General features: G+C 37.4%; 1 protein-coding gene across 1 annotated transcript in view; it reads right to left on the bottom strand.

Moving 5' to 3' along the window:
* HSD17B4 (hydroxysteroid 17-beta dehydrogenase 4) overlaps positions 1–23,279 on the bottom strand; it is a 62,744-nt gene that overhangs the window by 38,701 nt on the left and 764 nt on the right. Inside the window, exons 2-11 of the mRNA XM_040540514.1 lie at positions 21,316–21,369; positions 17,362–17,469; positions 16,791–16,850; positions 15,763–15,784; positions 15,614–15,660; positions 14,765–14,849; positions 11,997–12,184; positions 9,734–9,825; positions 9,090–9,114; positions 7,309–7,437 (exon numbers count right to left, since the gene is read on the bottom strand). Coding sequence (XP_040396448.1) covers positions 7,309–7,437; positions 9,090–9,114; positions 9,734–9,825; positions 11,997–12,184; positions 14,765–14,849; positions 15,614–15,660; positions 15,763–15,784; positions 16,791–16,850; positions 17,362–17,469; positions 21,316–21,369 — 810 coding nt within the window. The remainder of the gene's footprint in view (positions 1–7,308; positions 7,438–9,089; positions 9,115–9,733; positions 9,826–11,996; positions 12,185–14,764; positions 14,850–15,613; positions 15,661–15,762; positions 15,785–16,790; positions 16,851–17,361; positions 17,470–21,315; positions 21,370–23,279) is intronic.

Below are 23,279 nucleotides of genomic sequence, written 5' to 3' on the forward strand. Positions count from 1 at the left end.
AAATGAAGGAAAATCAATAATGAGTTGCTGGGTGAAGCAACAGACTGTTTCTACCTTTCTTGCATAGACAGAAGAAAGGCTTTTACATTGCTTTAAAATCTTCAAGGGAAAATATAGCTTTGATTCCCAAGTAAAACCAAACATTTCACCAACTTTTCAGGTCCACAACCCATTTCCATCCAGCAACAGACATACCACTCTTAATGGTGAAATCTCAAGACTACCAACATATATTTCCCACGCAATGACATACATTAAAACTAACAGTACTAGAGCAAATGGTAATTTAAACATGGTGTAGAATACCAAAATCTCCTTTTCAAAGAGTATTTCTTCTAAAACGTACAACAGTGAGTGAATTCGCAACTGAGCAAATTCTCAGTTGGTCAAGCAGTTAGTGTCTGGGTAAACATTAAGGTGATATGTTGGGGTTAACCTTTAACATCAAAGGTCCCTTCAAAATCATTCTTTTCTTTTATTTAAACTCTGCCTTACTGCTTTATTTGTAACAAGCAACAGTACTTGAACTGTGTCATACCAGAATCCTTTAGATGTTTACTGAGTTTCAAGGTATATGTGGAAAAAGCTGTCTTTTAAGATGACATGTTCTTTCAACAACAAGAGTTTATTTCTAAAGACAAAAACATTAACAGCATGAGATATGCCTATGGCTCTAGGCCCAAGTTTTTTGAGAGGTATTGGGAGAAAATATGTTATGCTTTATGTTTCAGACAGGTATCAGTAGAAAGTATATGTTATACTTAATTGTAGTTTTCATTCTTTAATATCAAAAACTACCTTTAAGAAGATGCCCCTCTGGACTGCTTGAAAAATTTAAGCAAACCAACAGAACGTCACTAAACATAGGCAGTAAAGGAAAGCTTGTTTGCTTTTTTGTTTGCCTTTTTTTTTTTTTTTTAAAGGGGGAATATTTTTTTTTTCCCCTGAATTACTATATTACATAACTTTTCCCGTCAAGAAGCCCACCTTCTTACTTTAATCTTTCAGAGACTGCTAGAGTAGCACGCAGTTGATGTGACTCAACATACTGATTCATCTCAGTCTTCGTCGGCCTTCTGCTGCCTGGAATAATAAGCCGGACTAGCACCTATAGCATTAGATTTACAGTGAAATTCTAGCAGTTGATCAGATATTGATCCTTTGTGTTAGGCAGAGTTACACCTTAAAAGTAAATCAGATTATTGCATTAAGAAGTACAAAGGTTGTGATCAAGTACATTGTTATGAGCTAACAGCTTGCCAGAAAAGATTACAAACACACTGATAAGTGCTGTTTATACACCGTTAAAGACGTTTTCAGTAGTCTTCATTTTGTGTACTGAAGTAAAAGAGGGAAGAAGGAAGCGCACAGTGGTATATTATCATGAAGTTTCAGTCAGCTAAACATGTGAGGATGTCTGAAATTGTCATCATCTACTTGTGAAACCTCAATTTCTACTTTTTAATATATGACTTGGCAAGCTGAGTGTGGTCCTTTAAAGATTCAATAAATAGTTTGACAGGAATACTTTTGTCAGGAAAAAAAAGCAGGAAACTTTTTCATTAATATCACTATTTTTAACATAAATTATTCTATTAGTTGTTATTCCATTACTGAACTCTGAAACCTTCAATGTCCACTACCACAGCATGACCTGCTCTTATAGAGCAAATGATTAGCAGACATCAGGAAAAGATTAACCTGAAGAGCAAAGGTTGAAAATCGTCATGGCAAAGCCTAGCTTTTTCCAGAAGTATTCCTCTCACTTTCTAGTTAGGGTACATTGCCTATGAACCATAACCCTTAATTACAGAGGAATAGGAACCAGTGTTTAAAATCTTTTCAAATGTGTATGATGGAAACAGAAGTTGAAGCTGGAATAGTTTCCTTCTTGTATGCAAAATACTTCTTTATATATACATCCAAAGATATACATACATACACATCTATGTGTTTTACATTCATTTGCTCTATACCAGAGAATGACCTTTGAAACTCACAAAAAGTCATCCGGCGAGAATATTCAAGCTGTTTTCTGCACCTAGGCAGCTTTTAAGACAATCAAATATGCATATATACATAAAAGCAAGATACTAGATTTAACTGAAACTGGCTCGTATTTTTACAATAGAGGTTGAAATTGAAGAAATGAGAGACCAAGAAATTGCCTCATACAGGTGGCACAGAACACACAAATTCATTGCCACACCATTTTCAGTAATTTACCAACAGTCCTGGCTATTCAGGGAGGCCCCAGCTGACTGGAGGTTAGCTAATATGACATCAATCTACAAGAAGGGCAGGACAGAGGATCTGGGGAACAACAGGACTGGCAGTCTGACCTTGGTATTAGGGAAGGTTATGGAGCAGATCATCTTGAATGTCATGATCCAGCACGCATGGGACAATCAAGTGATCAGATGCAGCCAGCACGGGTTTATGGAAGACTTGTCCTGCTTGACTAACCTGATCTCCTTCCATGACAAGATAACTCACTTATCAGATGAGGGAAAAACTGTGGATGTTGTCTACCTGTAAAGTGCTTGACACTGTTTCCCACAGTATTGCCCTGGAGAATCTGGCTGCTCATGGCTTGGACAGGTGCAGAGTTTGCTGGGTGAAGAACAAGCTGAATGGTCAGGCCCAAAGAGCCCTAGTGAAGGGAGTTCAATCCAGTCGGCAACTGGTCACCAGTGGTGTATCACAGCCCTCAGTCTTAGAGCCAGTTTTGTTTAACGTTTTTATCAATCATCAGGATGACAGGATTGAGTGCACCCTCAGTAAATTTGCAAGCAACACCAAGTTGGGCAGGAGTGTTGATCTGCTTGAGGGTAGAAAGGCTCTGCAGAGGGATCTGGGTAGGCAGGATCGATGGGACGAATCCAATCACATGGCTTCCAACAAGGCTAAGTGCCAGGTCTTGAACTTGGGTCGTAACAACCCCATGCAGTGCTATAGGCTTGGGAAAGAGTGAGGAAGTTGCCCAGCAGAAAATGATCCGGAGGTGCTGGTTGACAGCCTGCTGAACGTGAGCCAGCAGCGTGTCCATGTGGTCAGAAAAGCCAAGGGCATCCTGGCCTGCACCAGAAGTAGCACAGCCAGCAGTACTAGGGAAGCAACCATCCCCTTGACACAGCACTAGTGAGACCACACCTCAAACACTGTTTTCAGTTTTGGGTCCCTCACTAAAAAGAAGCACATTTAGTTGCTCAAGCATATACAGAGAAGGGCAATGAAGCTGGTGAAGAGCCAAGAAAATGAGATATATGAGGAGTGGCTGAAAGAACTGAGGCTGTTCAGTCTGGACAGTAAAACAGTAAGACCTTATCACTCTCTACAAGCACCCAAAAGGAGGCTAGTCCCGTTTCTCAGGTGTCAAGTGATAGGATGTGAGGAAATGGTCCCAAGTCGCATAAGGGGAAATTTAGTTTGGACGTTTCAAAGATCTTCTTCATGGAGAGAATGGCCAAGCACTGGAACTTGCTGCCCAGGCAAGTGGTGGAGTTCTCATCCCTGAAGGTTTTTAAGAGGCACGGCTATAATGGAATATGGTTTAGTGATGGGACACAGCAGGTCAGGCTGATGGTTGGATTTCATGATCTTGAAGGTCTTTCCCAACCTAGATAATTCTATCATTCTATAACTCTATGTGAACACGAGAGCACGTAGTGCTTTGTGGGGGCAAGGGCTACCAGATCTAGCTCTGTGAGAGGTAATAGAACATATAGAATAGCACAACGCTGTGCAGTGTAACATGCAACTGTGACCGGCTGTACATGACCACACATTCAGAAGCTTCTGCATCACATCTAATTATGTCTTTCTGCTTATGCACATCGGTCCAGGACCTCTCAGTATCTCAAAACATGGAATCATGTTACCTTGACAAATTTGTCAGCGGGCTAGAGACAGCTGCAAATGAGACTGATCAATCCTTTTATAGTACAAGCTAAGCCAGTCACATTATTTTGCAATTGTTGCTGCCTAAGAGTGTTGGTTGCAGTGGCTTGGCTGACGTACAGGAAGGTAGAAAGTCACTGTAACCTGATCCTGTGTCCTAATCCTAAGACTCTGATTACGCTCTGCTTATTTTCTTGAAAGACTTCTAGCTTGTTCTGAAATAGTAGAATATAAGCTAAAACTATGATTTCAGTATAAACATTAAGAAAATAAAATCATCTAAATTAGGAAAAATCCCTAACACAAGTTATTGCAGATTCACTGCTGCCTCAGAGGCAATGGCATTTTCGTCATGGATTAAATAGATGGTTACCTTTCCATACTGGTAAAAGAAATGTAGAAGAATACATAACAGCAAAATTGAATCTTCCACTTCTTCAACTTCCTAAGGCAAGACATCGTGTAGGGATTGTGCAAGTAATTGTATCTTTTGCTAGTTAACAAGACTATACCTGAAACTGTTTGGGAGTACAAAGGAACTGCCAGAACTTCTCCAAGTACATTAAGCGTTAAGCCTATAAACCTTAAAGAAGAGCTACAAAGAACAAAGACACTTAAGGCATTAAAAGCAAAGTGCAAAGACAGGCATGGTCAGTTACATCATGTCAACTTTTGGGGTAAGAGGAGGCAAAGACTACTGCACAATCAGCAGCTGCTCTAGAAAAAGATGTGGGTTAACTACCAAGGAAGTTCACTTTACTACTGCGCCCCTTATTATGAAAACTAAAAAACATCAAAGAGCTACTGAATCAACAATGAACTGCTAAGTCTAGTGACAATTAGATATTTCCTATTAGTTTTACAGAGCTCAAGCCCTGTAAAAATCATATGCTGGTACACAAGCAAGAGTTTTTTAGCTTGATTCAGTTTACATCCTGAGAGAACAAACTAACTCTAGAAATTGAAGAAGTGCTTAAACTCAAAAAAAGGTGGAAAAGGAAGTTCCTATTTTTACTTAAGCTGGTTTTAAGGAAAATAATCCAATCATTTTGCTTCTTAAAAGACCACTACTGTAACAGGAAGATGAGACAGCATTTCCATTTAGCATTCCGTATTTGTATAGCAACAGCAAAACACCCTCAGCTGAAATACACAATTAGGAAATACACAATTAGGAACATACACCAAATGAGTGTTTTGCTAGAAAGGATTCTAGATGCATGATACATTACATGCTGAGCCTTTCATTTAAGAGAATGACTTCACCCTTTGTTTGCAAAAAAAGAGAATTCTATGTTAAAAAAATAAATCCAAGTAATTTATATATAGTTGCTACAAGTGTAGGAGATGTTATCTTTTGAAACAAAACCAAAACACATAATGCTCCTAGTTTTTGCAAACTACAATGAATGAGATTGAAAGCGCTCTTGCCAGCACGTCCACATTATGAATCAAGATTAACATCCCTGATTATTCGATTTTTACAGTATATTACAGGCAAATACTTTATCTAATTAGTATTTTTTTCATTATAATTACACATAATGGTTAGTACATGATTGCTTTTCCCAGCAAATTACTTAAATTAATGAAATCTTCTGGGAGTGTTTTAACTTGCAGATACTACGCACTGTAGCATTCCATTTTTAAGGCAAGTACTCTAATTAGTTTCCCTTATTTAACACTTGAATGCCTTCAAGCAGCAAAATTGAAATATTGACAGTACGAAAAACTTTTAGTATAAAACTGAAAAATTAAATCTATTCAGACAATGTCTTCAGCATTTTGCTCAACCATTTTGATAATTCTTATACACATGGAATTAACACAAAATATTTCATTCATCCTAGCAGCACCTCTGGCTTGATGTCAGTGAAATCACAATGTTGTATTTAGTCTAACTTCATAACAAAACAGAAGCTAATGCATGTACACTGCATGGGAGACTCAGACTAACAATGTTTACCATTGTAAGAAAACACAGAAACCTGTTATGTTGTACTGTAAGCATAGCTACTTCAGGAGTCCAAAATCTTGTCCTTTTTTTTTTTTTTTTAAACTCCAGATAGCATCAAGAGCAAGATGCTGTCTATCACATACAGTGCTTAAGTTGAAGCAAAAGAAATTCCCACCCACAACTATTTCTCTACAACATTTGTTTTTGCCTGCAACTAATAAAAATTATACATATGTGACAGGTTGGAGAACAGATCAGAAGACATAAAGCTGGAATTACGTTTTTTTTAAAAATACCATTCCACAGAGGGAAGAACATTTATAAACTCAAATACACTTGGAAATGGGACTTCTGCAAAGGAAGATCAGTGAAAACAATCAGTAAGTTGAGAGTGAACTAGTGTATTGCTGGTTACATTCCTCCACCAAGATCCAAGGTAAAGGACCGTCTCCTATTCTGGTTTTGTTTCAGGCAGCTAGAAAACATATCCCTAAAGTTTTAATACAATCCCCTAGCAGATTTTAAGACCAACATTGTAAACATCTACTGAGCTTCCTAGCAACCTAAAAATCTCTGAAATTCAATTGGCGTTGTACATACAGATACCTCTTTCTCCCCATACATGTATACAAAGTCATTTCCTAATTTGACAAATACTCAATTATTGGCCTAGATAACCGCATTGTATAATAAAAAAAAAATCAGGGATACTAAGCACACGTAACATATTAATGAACAGTAAAGGTAACTAACATCTTGAGAAGTCTCTGTAAGCAGTCATAGAAAAAATAAACCATACAAACTAAACTATGGCAACTATTAACTAGAGACAGATAAGACAGACAACAAAGACAACGCTTGGAATATGAAAGGGAAGCACGTATGATATTAGGAAAGATAAGTGTCATTTTGGAAAAAAAAAGAAACTATCAGGAAGGAACGAAAGGAAAGAAAGAAAGCATTCAAAGACACAGTCATCTTGGTCACTAGCAAAGGGGTTGACGTTGTCCAAGAAGGCGCTTTGCTGTTTATACCAAATGACTTCTTAACCAGAAGAACTTTTCGGTATGGAAAAGGCTAACAGAAACCAAGATCCCAGGACTAAAAAGAATGTATAACCTCTCTATTACACTGCTACTACGTGTATTTGTGTCTAATCAAACAACACACTGCCTGTAATCTGGCTGCAGTACACAAAGTGACAGTAACGTCACCTCGCTAGAAAACTGACTCTTAAGATGGCTGTCTTAATTCTACAGATAAAAACACATAAGTTGCCTTTAAAAGATCTAACTGTACTGAAATAGTGAATGATTAACATATTTACAAAAGAACTAATTGGTTCTGTAGACTATTTATTAGAAGTACAGTTTTAGCAAGTGTCTGTTAAGAAAATATTTTCTTCAAAGTTTTCTTGCCCTGACTTTCTACATTATTACAGTCTGTTTTACCTTGGATACTTCTGGGTTTGCTGGCATTATCAAAGTCACAGACTTTCTCCCACTTATCTCTCACTGCTTCAGGAGTCATTGGCTGATCCTTTCCTCTGACAATAGCACCCAAGGATCGCTCCCAGCGCACTAATTAATAGAACAGAAATGGGAGACATTGAACAGAGTTCAAGCTGTCTGTCACGGCAAGAAACAAACAAAAAGAACATTTAATTTCTTTAGAGCACTTTTCATCTAGGCCACTACTTTCAAGACTGTGGAAGAGAGGAAAGGTTAAATGCACTCCAATCTAACTCACCAGTATAACACAGAGCTGGACTAAAAGGACTCACTGGTTTTCACTAGCATTTAGAAAAGTAATAGCACTGGTTGTAAATTTCATTAAAGCCAACAACAGATTGCTTTTTTGGAAATATTACTTCTGTTTTCAGATTCTGTCTAGTGAAATGCTGTAGCTAGTATGCACCTACAGACATTCTTTTCTGATATGATTTTGGCTACTGCTAGTTAGGGACTATACGGAAACTATACGGAAAATGTGAAAACGATCTGTTATCTATGTTAGAATGTTTATACCAGTAGTCAGCATCTCTAAATGGTCCCTGCAGTCATATTTCAATACTGCCATTTGAGAGAAACTGTTAAAGCTAACATGAAGTCAGCTCTGGGAGGATATAGGTTCCCTAGGCTGCAATTAATCCTTAAACTGTTGTGTTGTTTTTGCTTTTAGTTATCAATACACAATGAATAAACCTCACTAACGACCTGCTTTCATTTTAGGGACAGGAACAGGAGCCACTATTATGATAAAGGATGGTATTTACTTTTGACCAGGGATGAGGAGAAGCCAGAGACTTTTCACTGCATCAAAAGTCAGCTCCTTGTGGAGGGCAGCAAGAGGTTTGGTGCCCCAATTTTTTCAATCTATTTAATACAGAAAAAGCTATTCCACTGCCATCAAAACATCTACAGTTAGTGACAAATATACAAAATCCACTTTTTTGTTTGTTCTTCTTCTTTCCCCCAAGTGGGCAAAACACATTTTGAAAAAAGGAGAAAGCACTTCTTGAATTAAATGGCCCTTCCAACTAACAATATTCATGTACACTGAAAAATCCCTGAACAGTTTAGGAAAATAATGTCAGTATTAGGGTCAACAAATGTCTTTAGGAAAGACATTTCACACACTGAATTAAGTTTTCCATCTGGGAAGCACTCAGAACTATCTGTGAGTTTTCTTTACTTGCATATTTAAGCTAGTTACTAGAGTCACTCAATATTTACCTGGCATAGCTACCAGTTATTAGAAGACAAATCACTTCCAACTGTTAATGTGTATCACTAACATTTTTACAACAGTATAAACACAGGTGAAAAACACCTAAGACACAGCCTGTTTGCCATTATGTGCTACTTTTATACCATGAAAATTGGAAGGAATCAAGAAGAGGCAGAAACGTACACTTAGGACCCAAAAAAAAATTCTTCTTAACTTCAGCTATAGCTTTTGATCCAAGAATTAAAGACTAGTCAGGCACATTTCCAATTACTACTAATCAGCTCAAAGCATAACAGAACACATTCTTAAGTTACCAGCTTCCTCCATGCATAGCAAAATTTGTAACTTGTACTTAAAATAAGCAATTCCCTGAGAATGCTAGATCTTTGCTTATTTTCTGTGCCTAAATTAAAATGTCTTAAGCAGAGGTTAACTGCAAAGTCTGCATACTTTTGCTGTCAATTCAAAAACCAAAATCCATCTTGCAATAAAATGTACTTACATTTTCCAATCCATCCAGCTCCCACCTGTAAAGAAGAAGAAAAATCATCCACTTACCGTATTACTATGCAAACTTTTCATGAGGCAAGAAAACAAAAGTATACTTCAGAACCAAATCAACATAATAAAAATTTCTGAACTGCCACTAATTGAATATTAATAATGGAATGTGAGCAACAAAATTTTAAGAACATGATAACATCTTCCACCCAATTTATGAGCTAGCAATATGATGAAAGTACCTATGTGTTCCATAACTAATTCATCCTTCCTGCAAGTTGATTCCTGTGTTTGAATGATTTATAAAAACACAAATTTCCTTTTGAAGTTGTTGCTTTGGTGTGTTTTCAAACATAAGGTTACAATAAGAATTGTAACAATCAATCAGTATATCTGAGCACACACCAGAATTTGATAACTTTGCTGTTATCTGACATACTTGTCATAAACAGCACCACAAGGTAAATGTTTCTATCTGTGCTCCGAGTATGTGTTTTTTCCCATATTAACTCAGTTTCAGAAACAAAAAAAAAAAAAAAAAAAAAAGGTTAAGACTGCAGAGGCTAAAGCAAATTACCAGTTTACAGCTGGGACAGGGAAAAAGGGGGGTGGCAGGAAGGAGCAGAAAAAAAAAGAAAGAATTACCTCAAACAGACTGCCATTCTCCATACAGCTCTCATGGCAAAGCCAAAGAACTAATGGAGCAACATACTCTGGTTTGAAAGCATCGATCAGATCTGGAATAAATTTGAGGTGGAAAATCATAAATTAGAAATATGATATGATTTCATCAAACCTTGCTAAATTTCCGTCTTACTGGCAACCTGAAACAAGGGCAAGCCAGACAGACAAAAGCCTGACGGAGATGTATCTGAGCAATTTCCCTTTCTATTTGTTATGGAGTTATAAATAAAAGAATGTGAAAAGAACTGCAGCTGCTGAGTATCTGAGAAACATCACGTTTGTAAATATCAAGTTTTCTAAGTGATATACTGGGAATTATAAGCCCCGCTAAATTTACGTATCAAACGATTTCTTTGGATTTACATGGTCATCTGGCATAGAAGAAAATCTTAAAATGAAGAAATTGTCACAGACCAAAATTGGTTGTCTAGACAGCTCTTAGCATGCGTTCTACACACTTTCTGAAAAGCATAATTGAATTTGTTTAGTTTCCTTTTCCAGCTTACAGAATATTTTTCTTTCAACAGTAATAGATACATAACTGTAGCCGAGCTAAAGGTCAGCCAGTGTTTTCAAATATACTCTCAGAGACAAGAGCTGGAAAAGTTTGGCATTACCCACACTTCTTTAACAGCAAAGCTGAAGTAACAGAAGTTTATTTTTAGAAGTTCTTCAAAGGTAACAGGAAACAGAACTCTATTTAATATGGTTTTTAAGTGCATAAAAAAAGCTGTAGGGTTTTCTAAAGTATTGAATTTCATGCCACACACCATTTAGTTTCAAAAGTTAACACTAGGTGTCATCCCTAATGCTATTAATCCACTATTAAATACAGAATTAGGTGGTAAAAGTTTTTTTAAAAAAGGAAAAAGATGCAAACTTTTGTACAACTCTAGCAAGAACAAACCTAAACAGACTAAGTTGAACATACACAACTGTTGTAATACTACAGCATAGTTGCTTGCAGACATTTAACGATGGATGACAGGGAAGTACTGACTAAGCTTACAACGATAATTTTACAAGACATATGAAAATATTTTTGAAGCACTGGAGTCTAAACCTTTTAAGAGTATTCAAAAAACAGGATACGGAGAGAGGGAGCCAGGTATGGAATAAGCAATCAGAGCTGCAGTCATCTTATGTGAACCTAATGATCTCACTCTTCTTAAAATGACTGAGAAAGAAAATTAGGAGGCAGTTTTATCGCTTTATGTAAAAAGTCCTCAGGGAATTCCAGCTAGTGAAAACCTCTTTAAACTTCAAGAGCTCTGGGCTGCAAGCTTAACATATGTGACGCTTAGGTAAGTGTAATAAATCCACAGCAATAACAACCTATAGAGATGTCAAATTTTCTGATCACTTGGGTTATTTAGACCTAAAGCAGGATGTTTTACATAGGACTTAACTAATGAAACAAAATCATCTATTCAATCTATGTATAACTATACAAAATATAGTTTTTTGCTATGCTGTCTGTCAGTCTGAAAAATGTAATGATTCTGCTAGCTTTGAACTTTCCCTGTCACTAGGCAAAAGAAAGTAGGGCTGGGGGATGAAATAAGCTGACTGAAAGAAATTTCTTTTTACAGAGTTTTCTTGCTTTGACTCTTTTTTGATTCTCTGGTCATTTGCCGAAGTAATTAGTCACTCTATTTATCCTAAATTTATACTTTACACACAGCTGTCTCCCATGACATACTCTATAGTGACTTCTCAGTGCAATGCTCTATTAAAACTTGTTCAAGTACTCAAAGATTATTAGCTGTGCAATACAGAAAAACATACTAGGTAACTCAGTTCATTATCGTCTGCTGCTGACCATGAAAAAAAGGAGTACACGCACAACATGTGTAAAAATGGTATTTGTAAATCAGACAATACTGGAAGTGCAGACACACTATGCACATACATTATTCTACATCTAACAGAACAAACAAGCCTTTTCACTACCTCAGGGAAGATCTTGGAAGAGACTGTAATTAAAAAGCGTTGCTACATGAAATTGCTTTTGCAAATTACAAAAATTATTTCGTATCTTATAGCAGAAAATAAGGATTCCTTACAACAACCAGTCAGTTGACAGTCCAAAGAGCAAAAGACAGTAGAATAATGAATTAGCAGTTTCTTAAGTGCAAAGGATTTCCATTTTCCAATAACAAAGTTAGCTATGCTTCAGTCCACTGAAAAAAATGTCTGCACACATACACCTTAAATAATTCACCTTGTGGCATGACAGTCTGGGTCAGTCTGGATCCAGCAGTAGGAGCAATGGTGTTGCAGTGGATGTTGTACTTCCGGCCTTCAATTGCAATTGTGTTTGAAAGACCCAAAAGGCCAAGTTTTGCAGCACTGTAGTTGGCCTGACCAAAGTTTCCATAAATTCCAGCAGCTGAGGAAGTCATAATTATCCTTAAGGGAAAAGAAAAAAGTTACATGACTTCAAGTTGTTTAATTCTTCACAACAGTATTTTACAACTTTGGCATTATATTTTCCATATTCTACCAAATGAAAGTGTGGAAATAAGAATCAAAGCACTATTTTGGGTAATAATCAGATGCCTTTTCAGTGTCTGACAGATGGAAAACATTGGACAAATCTTGAGGAGCTGTCATAGTAGCAGAAAACTAACAATGTCACGTAACTTCCTGAGTTATACTGTGAAACAAGAATATACACTTTGTGACAAAATTATGGCACAGAAGAATGTATTTTCTTTTCCTGCTCTAACTACACTTCAAACGGCGATATTCTTATTAATAACAAATGACTTCAGCAGTCAGAAAAACTAACTTTATTGAAAATGACTTCACCTTTTTATCTACCTTGTAACATCCAAAAAAGCATTCTTATCGAATTCACAGAAAACTTCAAAGAATCCTAATGTGCACTAAATAAGCAAAAGAAGAAGATCACAGACTTTGCTGTTCCCTAATATTATGGCTGTGGAGATGACTGAACTGTTCATAAGACAGATCTAAAGTCACTGAAGTTTATAGCTGTTCTGAGGCAAGATAACACTGTGCTGCATGTCTTCTTATAAAACAGAACCCAAAAGCAAAAAAGTGCCTACACCTTCACATTTAAAAGAAGCCTTCAGTCCAAATCTACTAAAAGCACACCGCATATCTACGATCAAAATCTATTTCATTTTTTATTTTCACTTGCCTCACTGGAAACAACCCACTGTTTTTAATCGAAATACAGAGATATGTTACAAGTACTGGCTCAATATCACCAAGACAAAAACAGTTACAAAATCCATACCAAACAGGCATTTTGCAGATGACACACATCTATACGTACACCGCAGAAGTACTCACTACCACTGTTACCTGAACAAATACCTAAAAGGATCCCAGAGAATTGCATCCTAACTGGTTGCAACTTCTACACTTTTCCCATGTATTCTGCATGCTGATCTCTTCCCTCACCATTCTACTTTAGTTCCCTGGAATGAGAATGAACGTGAGTTTGGTCACAGAATGATAAAGATATTAATACCGCTTTCGGCATGTGGGCACTGCCGTTAAGACTAACATAATCCCATCAGTGTTTTGATAAATGCAACAAAAACAGAAAAAAATAAAGATCTGAAGTCACTTCACCCTTTCAGCCAACATACAGAAAAACTTAGCACATACAATCATAGAATCATAAAGGTTGGAAAAGCCCTCCAAGTTCATCTGGTCCAACATCCCCCTACCACCAATGTCACCCACTAAACCATGTCCCTAAGCACCACGTCCAACCTCTCCTTGAACACCCCCAGGGACAGTGACTCCACAACCTCCCTGGGCAACCCGTTCCAATGCCTACTCTTTCTGAGAAGAAATGTCTCCTCATTTCCAACCTGAATCTCCCCTGGCACAACTTGAGGCCATTACCTCTAGTCTTATCACTAGTTATCTGGGAGAAGAGGCTGACCCCCGGCTCCCCATAACTTCCTTTCAGGTAGCTCTAGAGTGCAATAAGGTCTCCCCTGAGCCTCCTCTTCTCCAGACTAAAGAACCCCAGTTCCCTCAGCTGTTCCTCACAGGACTTGTGTTCCAGGCCCTTCACCAGCTTTGCAGCCCTTCTCTGGACACGTTCCAGGGCCTCTATGTCCTTCTTGTAGTGAGGGGCCCAAACCTGAACACAGTACTTGAGATGCAGCCTCACCACAGCAGAATACAAGGGGTCAATCACCTCCCTGGTGCTTCTTGCTACACTGTTCCTGATACAAGCAGAGATTTTGTCAGCCTTCCTGCCCCAAGCCTGTAGCACTGTGTGGGGTTGTTGTGACCAAAGTGCAGGACCTGGCACTTAACCATGTTGAACCTCACCCCATTGGCATCTGCCCATCAACCCATCCTCTCCAGGTCCCTCTGCAGGGCCTTCCTACCCTCCGGCAGATCAACACTTCCCCCCAACTTGGTGTTGTCTGCAAACTTACTGAGGGTGCACTCAATTCCCTCATCCAAGTCATCAATAAAGATATTAAAGAGGATGGGCCCCAACACTGACCCCTGGGGAACACCACTGGTGACTGGTCGCCGACTGGATTTCACTCTGTTCACCACCACTCTCTGGGCCTGGCAACATGCCACAACTTCTAAGTCAAATACCTTTGCCCAAAGGGAAATAAATAAACAAGCCCTTAAGACCCACAAGCAGAACTGTATGCACCTGTCATCTGAATAAAGAGCAGGAGAAGAACCTCTCAGACTTGCAGTAACAGGCATGTAATACACATTTCTAGTGAGTAATAATGAAATGAAGTGTTATTTCTATAACTCTACAGTTCCTGACTGGGATATCTCCATCTTCGTGGACAGAACCTGTAAAAGTGGATGGGGTAGGAGGACAGAACTGAAAGTGCTTACACATCTGGACTGATTTTTGTTTAACCCCAGTGACAGTGAAAGAAAAGGATGCAAAACTCCTCCTTTAACTTAAAGACATGCATCAGTCTGCTATGTCTTACTGAAAAAAAAAATTAAAATTTTTACCTGCCAAACTTCTGATTTTTCATATGATTCCATGCAGCTCGGGTGACAAGGAATGATCCCCTCAAATGAATTCTATGAATTATATCTAGGAACAAATTAATTGTAATTTAATATACCCAGGATTTTGTCTGCACATTTGAAATACAACATTTGCTTCTTCTTGACAAAAACTGCACTCTGTTCACATTCTGAAACTGTGACTAGAAAGGTTTGTTTTGTTTTCTTTTTTAAAGATCATTTTGAAGTGTTTGTCTGAACATATACTGACCATCCCTTCCTCCTCTGGGGATGGAGATCTGTATAGAATTTACAAGCATCCAAAACTCCTGCCCTTGAACAGAGTCAAGTAAGGCCTACAAAAGCTATACAATTTTTAAAGAAGACTGCTCAACTAGTTTATCAGCACCTATCAACTCACTGGAGGTTGCCCGTGCTCTCTTCTGTCCCTTGGCACGTCAGTTTTCCTTCCTCTGTCCTTAGTCCTGGGTCTTTCAACCCTATTTAGCATTCAGTCAGCGCTGGTGCTAGGAATGCATTCTGCTCACAAAAACCGTACTGTGTTTCTCACATGGCTCTTTTTTCTATTTCACTCAGTAACTAGGAAGGGCAACTAGGGCCTTTCTTTCCCTTGAGAAATTCACCCACCTACCACGCACCGCAGCACAGATCTGGTTTGCAAGCTGAACACATGGCAACTGAACACAAGCATGTTATAACTAAGCTCTCAAGTCAAAGATAATTCTCTGATCTGGCACATACAGCCTTCCCCCTCTTTTCTTGCCTGAACAAATGGGAGGGATGTACCTTCCATGTTTCACACTAAGTTAATTTCAAAATTTATCAACTCACCCCAATCTTCATCACTTATCCGAACAAAGGAACGGTCTCTTAGAATCCTAAAAAAACATCATCAGGAAAACCAAAATGGAAGATGAATAGTGTTTACACAAAAGTAACATCCCACAATCATGCAGGAAAATATTTTCATGTTTACTTACCCAGCATTGTTTATAACAATATCTGAAAAGAGAAAAAAAAATACACTGACAAAATACAAGGTTACTTCCATTTTTCTCCTAGTTCTATAAAATACATATAGACAAACATAACACTGCACTCATACATTATTTTACTATTCTATACTATAGCTCCTTGTTCTGATTAGGCAAACTCTACCACTGAACAATAATTAAGACTAAATACCTGGGTACAGGCAAGTCTCAGCCTACTGACACAACAAAGCCAGATAAAGAAGAAGTTGAGAAGTTATGGCTACCTGGGAACGCAATACTTGCAGGATGCAGCCATCCTGCTGTTTTGCAGCTTGCTTTGTATTTCACTGCACTCCAGATTATGCAGTTCGTGCCACCACCTTTGTTGCAGTAATCTCAAACAAAAAAGTTGGAAGCACTAGAGTTGTAGAGCCACTAAAAAACCTGAACCATAACCTTTTATCAAATTTTTAATTTGAATCTTCTTGGCTTTGATCACATGTAATATTAGCCATTTATGCATAAAAAACTACGTAAATTTCACAGTTAAGGAGTGGCAATCATATGCAAAAGAAGACCTTTACTTGTTAGATGAAACAACTCAGGCATGGCTGTTTGTTGTTGTTTTTCTTTTTCGTGTTTGGGCATTTCGATTTTCACATATGCAAAAGAGTTTCCCAAACATGTCAGAGCCTATCTGACTCTCCAGTTCAATTATTTATCTTAATTTTATGCAATTAGTTACAATAATTGATGAGCTCTGTGCTTTGATACAGAAATTGTTAAACATTACATATGTACCAAAATTCTGCAGGGCAGAATCTTATACTAAGCTTTAAACTTCTGCTAAAAAGTAACAAGAGAAAAAAGCTGCCTATTCAGATTTAAAGCAGCATGTCCTCGCAATCTAATGAAATTGAGGGCTTGTGAGTACAGAGCAACTGCTGTCATGCCATATTTCATACACTTGTTAACTACACTGTCTATAATGGTGCTGCACTTGCAAACAAGTAATAAGAATTAAGCAACTGTACCTATCCTCCCAAAAGCCTCAAGTGCTGACTTCACAAGCTTTTCACCATCTTCCACTGAATCTATAAGAAAAAAAGCATGAATTTAAGTAAATCCAACTGGAAACATTAAACTTCAAGGACATTAATAGCTAATTCCACAAAGCTAAGAAAATATATTGTGTACAACCCCAACATAAAATAAATTTAGTCACCATTTACATAAGGCCTAAAGCAAATTCCAGTCAGTAAGTCTAAATGCTGCAATGTTTGGCACTGCAAGAAAAACAAGAAGCCAAACAAGTAAAAACAGTCCATCGGCATTTTGCCTCTGGTAACTGCAGCTGGACACTTCTTCAGTAACCCAATAATGAGATAGCGTATGAAAGAAAAGGTTATTAATAGAAGAATATGAATTAGAAAACCCTTTATGAACTTGCTTTTAGCATCTCTGCCTCCTTGCTCCAACTTACCATCCACCTATTTAGTTTATATGATATTGGCTAGCTAGCAGTAGTCCTTTATTAACTTTCCATTTAAGGTGCCCACTATAGCTAAAGATAAAGCATTAAAGTAGTTTGGAAGAATAACATACCATAATTGGGTACTGCTTTCCCTCCTTTTGCTCTGATTTCATTGACAACTTTGTCAGCAGCTGAGGAGCTCTTGCCATATCCCTTGAAGTCACCTCCAAGATCATTCACTGTGCATCACAAAGAAATAATTTTTTGATCGTTAATCTCAGACTTTCTTGTCTCTAGTTATCTCATTATCACACTAGAAGTTTTAAGGAATATGAATAAAACCTCTTGCATCAGGATCCTACTGAAAATTTCAGATAATTAGAGAAGATAAGTAGGTCATGTTATTGGTTTTAAAAAAAAAAGTAGTATGATATATACTATCATTAAAAAAAAAAAGAAGTGAAACAACTTTTGTTTTTTCTCTCCACCATGCACACAGCTTATTTTCCTTGCCCAAGCTACCCCTCTAACTGTGTCATTGTATTTTAGAGATTGAGATTGCGTACCAATTATAGGTGATTAATTCCGGTCTCTCGTCAAACTGCCAAAGCTACTGCATGAACTGTGAACAAGACTGGGAAGACCTTCTGCCTGTTTAACAGAGTAGCCAAAGCGTTATACGTAAACTTTGCTATAGAACAGATCAAGCGATCTGAACAAAGGGAGAAGAGCTGCCCTGGAACTTCAGATCCTGATTTTGTAGGGACAAGAGGACCACCTGACACAGAGAGCTGCTTTGTTTGCAGACTGCTGTACATAATGGGGCACACGTCATTAACTGCAGCTGCACTGTACCAACACCATAGATTGCTGCATGTACATGTCACGAAGCTTCACAGAATTCATTAGAGGAAGAAAAAAAAACCACGCACATTAGATTTGGTCAAAGAACTTCAAAAAAATTAGATTTCAACAGGTTTAATACGAATTTTTAAAAAACCTGAAATGAATATGGATTGACATGATTTTCTTTTGCTATGGTGAACTCCAGCTTCATACCTTCCAAGTCATCGAGCCCCAGGCTATAGTGAAATTCAATTCTTGTAAGTCTGCTGTATCATCACAAAATACATGTTGTACTTTGTTTTTTCTCCTTTTTAATTCTGCATATAAAGAGGAACGTGGCTTGCAGGACATGTGACAAAATCTTTCCCTATTACTCAAACCAAAAAGGTCTTATCTAGAATCCTATATTAAGTTTTGTGTACAGTACTTCAGGCGAGATGTGGAAACACTGGAGAAAATCCAAGTGAGTGAAAGAGGATAAAGCCCAGAAGAAGTCAGCCATGGAAAGAATTTATAAAAAAAAAAAGTGCATAACTTGAAGCAGAAAGAAAGAATTAATACAGAACATGCTAACATGGTCATGTACATTACAGAACTGACGCAAAAGAGAAAGGAAATAAAATCTCCAAGCTAAATAGAGCAATATCTAACATTCTAAACACACAGCCAGCACAATTCAGGTGAAGCATTAGGGAAATTTTCCAGGTGTAGTGAAGCATTAGAACAGGCAAGGTGGGCAGACTGCTCAGTCTGCAACATCAAAGGCCTTTAACTTGACATTAAAGAAAAATCAGTTAGGATCAGGCAGGAATTCTAACCTGTCCTGGGAAAGAAGAGTAGATAATTTTGTTCTAAACATTTATACAGAGACATTCAGTTAGTCTCATTAAGATATCATGACTCTAAAAAAGACATGGTTATGTATGTTTATCCTTCAATAGCAATTTTCTGAAAACAGCTTAATTAGTTACTTGGGAAAATTTAGAGCCAGTGCAGGACCTTAGGGGTGAGTGCAGACTAATACAATTGAAGCAAAAATGAGTACACTAGAACAGAGCTATTCTAAACTTAGAAAATGATAAAATAACTATGCAAGCATAACAGAGGAATCAAAACAACAGATAAATAAATTTATCTTAAGGTCAAGCTTAACATTATGTAATTTTCAGTTAAAAGTACCCAGTACAAAAGAGCCAGAGACTGCAGAAGTTGTGACAGAGCATGGCTGTAACCTGAACTGTAGAGAATTCCTCCAAGGCTACGAGTGCATTATTAGCAAGTAGTGCAGAAAAGTGGAAGCAGATCTGTGGAGTGAAACAGTCCCTGTTGAACACCTGACATCCGCAGCACACCTTTTTTAAAAAACAAACCAGTTCATTACTATCTGTATGCTGGTGCTACAAACCAAAAAATCCATCTGGAACAACTTGTGCAAACTGCTAAATTTCGTCTTCCAGTTTGGCTTCCAAAGGAACTACATTCCTGCACTTCAGAATCATCCCATCCCACATTTCAAATGAAAACACAGATAGATATACTCAAGAGAGATGCTTCAAAAGCATGTCTGTAATCAAACTGAAATAGCAACACAGAAAGGCCCACAGATAGACACAGATAGAAAGCACTCTACTCCTGCTTACAACTCCAGATGAGAAGCATGGAAGATACCAGACATGGCAAAAAATTTGACAGCAGGCAACCTCTAGGCTAAAGGAAAAGGGAGAGTTCCACTTGGTCACTCCAGTCAGTCCAACCAAGCTGACAGCAACTCACTCAACAGAAGGTTACACACAGACTGGGACTGAACAGAAAAAGCTCCTGTGCTGGGACCCCATTGCTCTTCTGCAAGTGTAGCATTTGCTCACGGATTTTATTACTATCTTCCTTTCCCTAACTTTAAAAAAAAAAATGTTCTAAAGTGGCAATCATGGGTCTCGTATCTGCTTTGGTAAGACAGTCACAGAAGTTTACAGAAGTAACTTCTCAAACGCATGCAGTCAGAATCATAAGAGAACAGAATAAAAAGAAATAAATACAAGCACGTAAAGGAAATAGAGGAATAGCAAAGCACTCCTCTATGAGCTGAAGAGGTACAGTTTCCAGAGGGAAACAAGAAGTTTCCCTTACAGACAGTCAATTCTTATCTTACTGATTTAGCTATTGTGCAATAAGGCCATGAGGGAAAGGGTATTGAGTATAGTCAGGCAACATAATACTTTCTCTTTCAGATCATTCCGGAAAATCAGAACAGTACTAACTACACAGAAACAACACAATTAAACATTTTGGCTACTTTAGTGACCTAACGCTTGTTAAATAAGAACTTGAGATAAGTACTCATATTCCCAGTAAATAAGGTACATATCAAAAGTAGAAATTACCAGAAAAAAATATTTTTTTAAAGTTGTCTACACAAAGACTTCTCATTTTTAACCAAGAAAGGAAAATCAATCATTTTTTATGAAAGTTTGTAAATTGAGATTGGGATGTTTATTTGAAAGCTGCAGAAATCAGTGGGCAAGTTCTTGCCCATACTCAAGAAAGTCTGTTTAAGCATTTAATCTTGAACTCAGTAACAATACCTGAACAAATTCCCTCACAGGCAGTAAAATGGCACAGGCTCACTTCTGGAGAGTGCCCAAGAACATAGCTTAACCTTCAGAATTGTGACACAGCATTTTGCAGAACGAAAGAAACCTGAACCAAATAACTAAGAAACTATCAGAAATCCTCAACTGAGAGCTATATAGTACTGTCATTGATGGCCCTTGTGCGATGCTCTCCAAAAAGAAACAGTGCAGTGCACTTTCACTGTATTTTGTTTCCTGGGGGCTACTAATACCGCATTACATTCTGACATATTTACTCTCCTGGGAGAAGGTAGCAGAAGACACACATTCACATTTTTGAATGGTCATATTAAAAGTTTATGAACAGTACTCACATGAAATTATACCCTTTATCTACAACTCAAGTAAATACTGGTATGTATGGATGAAATACAAGTCAGGGTGATTATCTGATTCAAACTGGTTTTTCAACAATAATAAGCCCTTGGACAATCTCAGGTAACTTGTTTCATAATAAAGCATAGAAGCAACATTTAAATTGCATACGATAAGACATAAAATTATTGTATAACAAAGGTTACTGTTGAAAAGGGCACAGATTGTTGGACAACAGCCATGTGAAAAGGTAAAGGTTAGTATCTCGATCAAGTTAGTTAAGATAAAACTTACCAATCACTGAAGCTCCTCTTTCAGCAAAAGCAAGTGCATAAGCTCTGCCCAAACCTAGTTTAAAAAAAATAAAAAAGAAGTGTAAAAAGAGTTAAAAGTTGATTTGTCTCCTGGAGCACAATTCTGAGAAGCTGGAAAAAAAATAAAATGCATGAAGAAAAATGCACCAAATCGACATAAAAATCCTGCAAGTTTTAAGTAAAATTGCATTTCCCCTTGGAGTTAAAGTTGCACAAAAGCAGATCAGCAGATAAATTCTTGACAGAACCTCCAGTCAAGAGAAAAAAAAATTAAAAATGCCCATGCTTACTTTTTGTTATTGCACTCAGGAGAACCATCAGGGAAAGCTACCTGCTGCTGTCTTTTTGTGTTTGTGACAGAAAAATATATTGGTAAAGCAGAAAATGTAATGTCTTGACACAACTTTGCAGGAGGGGATGTTTCAAGTTAATTAATTACATTCTAAGTGAATAAGGCACTTCCCTGGTTAAAGTTAGTCTTTAAGATTTGAAGAAACTTACAAACCAAAAAGAAGTTTAACTGTGACTGAAGATGTAGTGACAAAATTCCTCCAAGTATTTCGGTACAAAGGAATCACCTAATACCACAGCTATCCAAACGCACACATAGTTTACCTACTGTAACAACAGAATGTAATTTTTGCCTCACATACAAAAGCAAGACTATTGCACCTTTACTCTGATTTGAATTCTAGGTGTGTTAAACATTAGTTACTTGTAGTAACAAATCATTTACTCACAGGGATATTATCCACTGTATCAGTCAAAAATCATTATTGAAATCCACGATGAAGATTTCAAACTAAGACTTGAATGATCAAACGATGATGAAACACAAAATCAGAAAAAGGTTTCTCATGTATTTCTCAACAGTAGCTATTTGTCCCTCCCCAACACATTCAAAGCTGTTTCTCAAAGGGAAAAAAAAAAAAAAAGTCAGAACTGTTTAGAAACGCACTAATCCCACAGCACCAATTCTGAATTTTCCTTAAGGCTCCTATGAGCCTCTGCAAGGGATCATAACACTTGAGGTGCATATACATCTACTGCCTGATATAAACAACGCCTCAAAATATTTTTTTTTTGAAAAGCCAAATGACTGAGAAGTGCACAAAATCCAGATAATGTAGTATGTGCCAGTGCTATCAACTGGCAAAGCTCATCTCAAAATAAAATATATATAAATAAATATGTAGTTTGAATTGCAGAAACAATGACAGTGCTGCATTACAAGCACGTAAAATGTATTCTTCGCAGGCAATTTGCCCAAAGTGAAAGCTATCGTATTTTTAGATACCTGTGTATGTGAAAACAGGTCTCACTTTGAAACAAACAGATCAGGAATACAAATAAATTCCCAGTTCTCATCTTTTCACTGACATTCAAAACAAAAAAAGTCAACAAGCAATGCCATTAGCAGTATATACTAACTACAACATTGTAGACTAGATGGAAGCAAACTAAGAACTAAACTGAAGTTAAAAGGGCTTCCCTTTATCTTGGCTTACATTTAATCATCTATTCGTCAAAAAATTGCTGTGAAATAAGACATCCAAGGGCAGTTTTCTCTGTTAACAAACTGTTTTCAAGCAGCCTAGAACTAGGAACACAAGGATATAAGGGTCACTATGGCCATTCTTATGGCAAGCGATCTTTGCTCCACATACTACTTTCTAGAAGTTTTGTTATTGACAAAGGGTTTTGTTTATTTGTTTTGCTATTATCTAAGAAATTAACCTCTACTTCAGTAACATCTGCTGTCTAGCAAGAAGTACATCGGCATAGGTATGGTAAAAGCAGAAAAGCATCACACAAAAACCTGGCCTCAATTTCTCTTGAGGAGAAAGTGACAAGAATCAACTGAGTGACATCCAAGTGACATGAATCGACCACTCAGTGCTTTCCACAAAATTTCTTATTCCTAGTCCTTATCCACAAGACACA

The sequence above is a fragment of the Cygnus olor genome, chromosome Z, assembly GCF_009769625.2.
Source record: "Cygnus olor isolate bCygOlo1 chromosome Z, bCygOlo1.pri.v2, whole genome shotgun sequence".
NCBI classification, from domain to species: Eukaryota; Metazoa; Chordata; class Aves; order Anseriformes; family Anatidae; genus Cygnus; species Cygnus olor.